This window comes from Ixodes scapularis, unplaced genomic scaffold (genome assembly GCF_016920785.2).
Source record: "Ixodes scapularis isolate PalLabHiFi unplaced genomic scaffold, ASM1692078v2 PGA_scaffold12__126_contigs__length_90152505, whole genome shotgun sequence".
Taxonomy (NCBI): Eukaryota; Metazoa; Arthropoda; class Arachnida; order Ixodida; family Ixodidae; genus Ixodes; species Ixodes scapularis.
This window is the reverse complement of record NW_024609838.1, coordinates 59,189,443-59,198,241: the sequence shown is the minus strand read 5'-3', so window position 1 is coordinate 59,198,241 and position 8,799 is coordinate 59,189,443. Positions and strand designations below refer to the sequence as shown.

Genomic DNA, 8,799 nt, shown 5'->3' with positions numbered 1-8,799 from the left:
AAGTTGAATTTCCGTAGTCATGCACTTTACCTGAAACAGAAATGCTCAAGGTCAATGAACCTCCTAAAGGTGCTTTCACATAAGTCTTGGGGTAGCGATCGGGAATGTCTCCTTCGTCTCTATCGCTGCTTGGTTCTTTCAAAATTGGATTATGGATGCGTAGTGTATGGATCCGCACGTCAATCTACTCTTCAGGTGTTGGACCCGATCCACCATCAAGGTCTGAGGCTTTCCACTGGTGCTTTTCGGACGTCCCCTATTCCTAGCCTATATGCTGAGAGTAATGAATATTCACTTGAGAAAAGACGGTTTTATTTAGGCTTCCAGTATGCATTAAGAATTCGCTCTGTCCCTTCTCATCCGATCCAGGAAGCAATTCAGGATTCTCGCTATGAAACTACATTTCAGATCAAGCCATCTGTCGTACCCCCTTTTACGCAGAGAATTAAAACATATTCACAGGCTTACAACCTTGACAGTTTCAGCCTAGTTGCCCAACTTCCACTGGCGGTGGCTCCTTGGGAGTGCGTAACATCCATAATCAATTTTACTCTGATCAAATATAATAAGCGGCAAACTCCTGTTGCTGCCCTGCAGCAGGAGTTTTCCCAGGTTGCTTATACGTACAGTGACTGTAGGAGTTTCTTCACAGATGGTACTAAGAGTGACTCTGCTGTTGGTTGTGCTGTTATGAGCGAGACGTGGAAGGTTGTTAGGCGTCTTGATGCCAGAGCCTCAATATTTACTGCAGAATTATATGCTTTAATTTTAGCTGTTGAATTCATTATAGTAAACGCTATCCAGCATTCTGTTATCTACTCTGATTCTCTCAGCGCTTTAAAGGCACTTGCTTCTTTGGAAGTACCAAAGAATACCTTCGTTACTAGGCTCCGGAACATTGTGCACACTGCAGCAAAATCAATTTACACATCAATTTCAGTTGGGTGCCTAGTCACGTCGGTATTCAGGGAAATGAGGATGCTGATAGAGCTGCCAGTACGTGCATTGAGAGGCAAGTGGATATCAAGGACATTCCGTACACTGATTACAAACACAGTCTTAAAAAAGCAATCCAGAAAAAGTTTCAGTTAGAATGGGACACGGAAATACACAACAAGCTTCATTGTGTGAAACCTACCCTGCGGGAATGGGCAAGTTGCCGACACAGGGAGCGCTTCTTTGAGGTTGTGCTCTGTCGTCTGAGACTGGGACACACCCATCTCACGCATGGGTACCTCCTACGGGCAGAGGCAGCTCCGAAATGTGAACACTGTAACGAGTCTTTGAGCGTCTTGCATATTCTTATCGTATGTCCTAAGTACCATCACGAACGCACCACTTTTTTCTCTACCTTCTTCCGGAATCGCGTCCCGTTCCACCCGGCATTATTATTGGGTGACGAACTTCTTGTGCCGCACCGTCAAGTTTTTAAATTTTTAAATCGCATGGGCATCCTACATCGGCTATGAAATTTAGTTTGTTTTCTTTTCTATTACGTTTACCTGAAAATTAGTGGTGGCAAAGAGCCGGCGATCTTGTATCGTCGGCACATTTTCCATACTTCCTTGCGTGAATGAAATTCCTTTAGAGTGCCTCTGGTTAGTGGAGCATTGGTTAAAATTTCTGGAGGCCTTAATAGGCCTGTATCTTGTAAGGTTTTAATCATTCATTTTCCATAGTTTTAAGATGGAACTACCTACTATAGGTCTTTTCAGTATTGGCTTTAACTTACCTTGTGTTTGGCACACTATGGCCTTAGTTGCCGCTGTGCCATTAAACACCAAAGTTTCTTCTTCTTCTTCCCTCTTCTATTTGAGAACTTTCTTGTGTGAAGTCTTGTTGAGCCACATGCCATTACCAATGCACACATAGAAGACATAAACTTCAGTTCATCTTTGAAGCAGCACTATGTACAGGAAATTGACCAGCGCATTATAACCTGTACTGGAATTTAAAACAGGGTCCTATTTGTCAACGGCATGCCTCAAAACTAATTTTGCTGATGAAAAAAAAAAATTGTAGCAATATTTACGCGGCAAAACACTATTTGAGTTTGTCACAAAACCGAACCGGTGTAACTAGCAGTTGTCCTTCTAACCTTATAACTGCCGGAGTTAAATGATTCGACACAATCCCTCATCCTCCAATTCTTCTCCATCTCCTCTCTCACTCTTAACCCACCCACCCACCCACCCACCCTCCCAACCCACACAAACACACACGCACGCACGCACACGCACACGCACACGCACACGCACACGCAAACACACACACACACACACACACACACACACCTCTTCTCCAAATAGACACAGACCGCGCCACGCCTTGACACATATAAATCATTCTAAGCTTAAGCTTATCAGCACAGAAAAAATGATAAAACACATAAACTTTACCTAGTTTCTGGGCATATGAAAACAAACACACGGCACCCCTATCAGTGAAGTTCCTTGTACTTGTGGCGGTATAACTGAAGAAAATCTCAAATTTAAAATACGGCTTATAAATTGCTTCGCAAGCGCGAAAATGAAATGGCGATTACCTGTATCATAGAAACTTCCTCCAGCCCTCTCGGGCAGTCACTTATCTCGTCGGAGGAAATTTTTGGTACCAGCACCCACTTGCTGTCACTGGGTTTCCGCGTCACTCGGCGATCCTGAAACGACCGGCGCCGAGAGTTACTACCACATATTGCGCTTAAAGCTGCAACTTTTAGCTTAAAAAAGATGGTCACTAGACTGGACCTAACGCGTAGGGAGACTAGAGCTTACCAAACAGCTTTAGGATCCGCGCCTTGAAGAAGTCCGATTCCGTTTCGTCACACCAGCTTGACAGGCAGAAATTCTCCACATTAGAAATTGAGATGATATATGGCTCATGGTCGTCCTCAAGACGTACGCTTGCATGATCGTTCGTAAAATTCCGGTAGCTCGACTGGTCTCGAGTCTCTCGACTCTGCAACGTGCGTCAGGCGGTTAGACTTCCCGCGAACATTGCTTCGGCCGCTTCGGCCACTTTGCTTCATCCACGTGCTTCCACAGCTTCCACGCTTCCTTTGCTTCCTTTTCCTCCGGCCGGAAGGTTTGGTTTATCACGTCGGACTTCCTGACGCAGGGGATGTATCACGTGACTATATTACTTCGTATTTTAACCCTTGTTTTTGTTTGCTGAGGTAAACAAATACTTAAAAAAATTATTTATTGATCTTAATTTATAAAAACATTTGCATAAATTGCACTTTGAAAACTTATTTTTGTTTTATATGTCATGCGGGTGACCCCACTGCTCACTCCAATGACTCCAGCTCACACTATATTGTCACGTGGTGTAACCCGCACTTAAGAAAATAATAAACGTTTCTAAAAATTATAGTATTAATTAATTGTCAAATTTAAATACTAAATATATATTAAACTTATAACGAAGTAATTTTTTATTTGTCATTTTAAGTAGAAACTTGCATTTGCTGCGGGATGACGTCGGCGCGAATTCTAAAATTTCAATTTGAGGCATGTAGGGTGTCGCGCTGTGCGACCATGAACCCAAACAAAATAAATATTTGGAGCCAAGAAGTATACCCAGCTTGCCAAAGACAACAGTCCTGAGACGAAGTTGTGTCCTGAAAAATGCTACAACAGGTCAGGGACCCGAACCGACGTCGCCGACAGCAGTTTCTGTAAGCTCGGTTGTCTAGGAGCACGGTGAGACAAAAAGTCCCCGTGAACTAAGTAGTACCAATGAAATCGGAAGTGGTCACAGTGCTGGGCCAGTTAGTGGAGACACAAGTGATAAAATTGTGAAAGGCGACGGGAGATTTGAAGACAATTTCCTGGCCAAGTTTCCGAAACGGCTACTGCCAAAGACGAATGTAACGAGTCAGACGTACCCTGTTTCGGCTGACCTTAATTTTAATTAGACGCAGTTTAAGGGCTTTTGAATCTCGAAAACTTCATTGCTGAAGTGTACACTCTTCCCGGCACCAAGGAAAAGTACAGCATTGGGAAGCCAGAAGCCAAACTAAAGGACCAAACGGCCAACAAGCGCGTAAATTGCCTTTCAAAAAGGAACTTCCTTGCTCAACTACGAAGTGGAAAGCGCTGCCTGACACTTACTCTGCGTGAAACAAGGTGCAATCATAATTTCGGGAAGGTCATCCTTATTTGGTATGTGTGTGTGCATTTTATGTGTTTTTTTTATGACGTCCATGGTGTTAATAATTATTCGATGTTATTCGGCACTACCGGCTTTTCTTTTCTGTTAATAAAAAGCATGTCCACGATAGAATATGCACGTGATCTGCCACCCCCGAACGAGCGCGTAGCCTCTGCTGGGGCTCAAACAGGATACGTTCACATGGCAAAATGGAAGCCTGAAGTATCGCATTTTTTCGCCAACTCCGCAAAGCTATAAGGTTCTGACGTCGGAAGTCGGAGAGCTTGGGACCAATCGAGGGAGATGATAATAGAATTTTTGAGTCAGTTTTATTCTGTTTTCGACCCTGTTTTACTCTGACTTACTCGGTTCTGGAGCGAAATTTAAACAAGAACGAGAAGGTTCCACTCCGGAACCAGGTAGAACTGAATAAAACGGAGCAAAGTCGAATGTGAATATATAATCCAGTTGGTGCAATTGTTTACGCTATTACAGTTACTGAGGCATCCTGGAAAACAAGAAGACAGAATACACCGCTAAAACTGCAGAGTTCCGATGATACCTGAATTTCGTGGTTTGCCTATATATAATTATTCATGAATCTTGTGAATACTATGTGCACACACATTGTTCCCGTTCCCCATAGTCTTTTTTTATGTTTTACTGGCAGTCGCATGTTTTATAATACGTAAGAGCACAATACGTAAGTAATCAGGAAATTCTAAAACACGTGCCAAAAAGAGTTAATCTTCACTTTATTAGAGAATTTTAGCTTACCGCGTACCGGGCGACCGCCGGGGTTACCGCGACCGCGACCATCGAGCCGGTACCGGACCGAGAGCGTAGCGGGTAAAGAACGTTTTAGCATACCGTAACCGCGCCTGACCGCGCCTATGGAAGTTTCTTCTTTCTCCAACGGCTGGAAAAAGTCATGATGATGATAGTGAATACCGGCGTGGTTCGTTTTTAAAGCGGTACATTTATTTGGACAAATGCCGCATAAAAAGCCACTTTTAAAAAATATTTTCCTCATTACGAGTAGTTATAGTGGTACTTCCTTGGTATACGACCAAGTAACTTTGTCAGCTAAGCTGTTGGATACTGGTCGCGCCTCAAGCCAAACGCATCCGTCGAGGGCTAGCCGACGCCGTCTCGTGTGCTCACCTTGCCCGTGGTGCAACGTGGTGCTATCGAAGGTAACCTGCGGCAGCCTCGGTTCGGATCATCGGCTCCTTCCACGGGTGTGATGGCGCGCTACAGCGTGTTGGGCGACAATTTACTGTTAGATGGGCTAACGTGGCCGGAGATTGAAGCGATATATTCTGTTCAATCAGAGCCTGTCCCCAGACGCAACATTGGGCAGCACGGATTTGTAGATGTTCCGAACATGGACGAGTGGACGTTCAAAAGGAGCTTTAGATTTGAAAAAAATGGATTTAGAAGATCTGGTGGCAGCTCTAAAAATTCCAGCCGAGGTGAAAAGCGCCCAGCGAGTGAGGGTTCCGGGGTACGAGGCGCTGTGCATGACCCTGCGAAGGCTGGCGTACCCCAATCGCCTTTGCGATTTAGAAAGAACGTTCGGTCGGCACAGCTCGGTCATTTCGAGCGTAGTAAGCACTGTCATGGCGCATATAGAATACCAGTTTGGACATCTGCTATCAGACCTGACGAACCACAAGTGGCTTGACGTGCCCTGCCTCAAGAAGCTCTCCGAGGTGAGAATACGCCGGCCTTTTGCAGGTGTTTGCGCTGGGGCATCTGTCAACCTTAATTTCCGGGCGATGTTTTGCAGGCGGTGCATGCGAGAGGTGCGCCGTTAAAGAACTGCTGGGGCTTCATCGACGGCACTGCCCGACATATCTGCCGGCCGTCGGTGGGGCAACAGGAGCATTTCTCCGGACACAAGCGGCACCACGTGCAGAAATATCAAGCACTGATGTCTGCCAACGGCATCATCTGCCAATTAGTTGGCCCTTTTAATGGGCGACGACATGACGCAGGCAAGTGTCTTCTTTGTGCTCAGATTTTCGTTGATGCTTTCCATGCACATTTTTTTTTGCACGAGGTTACAATAACAACCGACCCTATGCGAGTGTGCGCAGTTAGTTCTAAGTTACCTTAGCATTGTTTCTTTCGTTCGCGCGGTAGTAGACAAATATCTAAATAGCAAGCATTGTCCACAGTATTACTCATAAGCATCCAGCTACATGGCATGAAGGGCTGAAACCTACTTTGAACACGATATAAGCGTTGTATCCAAGGAACCAGGCCGATGGGTTTCATCGCTGTACCATATTTATTTGGTGGGAGTCGCAATACAGCGCAGGCCCTGTCTCGCAGTGTACAGCTTTCCATTCAACGAACACAAAGTTGAGAATGGGTGTAGTCCTCCATTCCTAAAGAAACTAAAGCAGTATATGGCAAAAGAATGGTTTCACACAGCTCAAATGATGAAGTAGAACAAATTCCACGGGATATCAGAGAATAAGAGTTTCACTTTCCATTTTTTTAAGAAGCTCCTAAGGTCGCTCCTAAATGTAAGAGAGGCCTTGGTCTTGGATGTTCAGTGCCAATAAAAGTATGCAAATAACCAATGTCAGGTATCCTCAAAGACACCGCCCTTTATGACAACTTGCAAGCCATCAACCACGGTGAAAGATACGTCATCTACGGGGACCCAGCGTACCCACTGCGGCCTCTCCTTCTCAAGCCATTTGGAGGCTCCCGCCGGCTGCCGCACGAAGCTCTCTTTAACAAGAGGATGAGTACAGTCCGCCAGGCGGTCGAGTGGGGGTTTGGGAAGGTGGCCGCAGATTTTGCTTTTGTGGATTTCCACAAGAACCAGAAAATGTCGCGTCAAAGACTTGGGCGCATGTATAAGGTTGCCACCCTACTGTCAAATTGTCACACATGCCTATACGGCAGTCAAGTGTCTAATTTCTTTGAGGTCGAGGCACCCGCCCTTGATGATTACCTTGTACCCCTTTCCCTTGATTCGTAAACTTCATGTTATGTTTGGTGTATATAGATGCACTTGCATGTAAATGTATAGCATAGGACACCAAGTGTTCCTTTCTTTCTAGTTTCAATTCTACTTCAGGTCCGCTGTTTCCATTTTGCGCGGCATGTAACGCTGTGTTTCTACGTATGTAAATCGAAAGTTCTCTTTGAGCTGCTTTCATTATCTGAATTTGTTCTAATTTTTTTTTTGTGTTTGCTATCCTAGTTTGTGTGTTTCTGTTTCAATTTACATGCGAGTTTTGCCCCCTCCCCCTATGTAAAGCACCCCGTGGACATTTAAGGGTGATAATTAATAAAATAATGAATCAATCAGTGTTCCCTAGACTGCAATATATATTGTAAGGATTCAGAAAGGACACAATAACATCCTCAGAAGGTGCAGAGCTATTATGTCCTCTTTTCTGCATCCTTCTAAAATATTTCCATCTTGGGGAACTGTCGCCATGATTAACTGTCGCAAACTCTTCAGCATCTCTACCGTTTTATTGCTTTGTTACTGGCTCTAGAGGGCGGACACACGGGGTAGTCAGGATGTCCTGCCCTCTCTGGAATTTTGAATTTGCAGCCGGAAGTCACTCTTAATGAGATTTGCTGAATGCAGTCGAACACAATCTTCACTCCTGGAATTACATTGGACAATGGCATAATGAGATAGCACGTACGTCTTAGTTAGGGCCATATATTCGGCCGTGTGTAAGCATGCTCTCTCCCTCCGCCCCCTGGCCTGACCCCCTCTTGGAAAGAAATCCTGATCCGCCCCTGCTGGTTTTGGCCATTCTGTTTCGATATGTAGTATAGATTGTTTCAATAAAAGGCTGAGTCGATGTAATTACCAGACACTTTGTCTCCCTTGCGATAAAGATAAGTACGGTTTTCTAGTTGCTTTATTGTTTATCCAGCTTTGCTATTAATGTTTGAATGAGCTTGAGCTGGCCATCCTGGAGCGCCGCAGCCGTTTTTTTCTCCTCTTCCTTGGCTAGTCTTTTGCATTCCTTTTCACGCATTTCGTCTTCATGTTTCTGCATTTCAAATGCAAGCCTTTTTTCCTCAAGTGCGAGCCGCCTGTTCTCGATGTCCGATTCTCGCTTCCCACGAAGGCGTAAGTAGCTTAGTGTGGCCGCATTTTGTCTCTGCATTCCTGCAGAAAACAAGAAACAATTGTAAAGACCACACTACATTCTGTTGAAAGGCTTCTCTAAGTAGCTAGAGGCCAACTGCTACCAGATACCATGCATACAGATACTTAGGGGCATTGCTCACATGGTTCATTGCCATTATAAACAAGAAAAAAATTTTAATACGGAATATAGCAACGGTAATCCATTATAAATGTTGCCGGAGATATGAGGAAATTGAAAATTTGAGTTGTTTCCAATATTTAACACAATATATCAATTACCTTTTTACTTATAACCCTCGCATAGAATATTATAATAGGAGAAGTTAACACCTGCCTCTACATAATAAAGTGCAATAAAGAAAGAAACCAGACAGTACACAGGAGATGCAGCAGCCTGATGAAATGGGAATATTTGCACAGTTTCTGGATGAGGAGCCAGCAAAGCGCATTGTTATACGCAGGAAAATATCGAAGCGTACAGCATTGAAGGAGGCACGTAACAA

At 44.4% G+C, this 8,799-nt stretch overlaps 1 protein-coding gene across 1 annotated transcript; it reads left to right on the top strand.

The window, feature by feature from the left end:
- Positions 1 to 5,508: 5,508 nt before the first annotated feature.
- Positions 5,509 to 7,527, top strand: LOC115312155 (protein ALP1-like). The gene is made up of 3 exons (XM_040502477.2): positions 5,509 to 5,870; positions 5,948 to 6,155; positions 6,756 to 7,527. Exons 1-3 carry the CDS (start codon positions 5,532 to 5,534, stop codon positions 7,154 to 7,156), a joined length of 948 nt encoding a protein of 315 aa, XP_040358411.1. The 5' UTR covers positions 5,509 to 5,531; the 3' UTR covers positions 7,157 to 7,527.
- Positions 7,528 to 8,799: the final 1,272 nt, after the last annotated feature.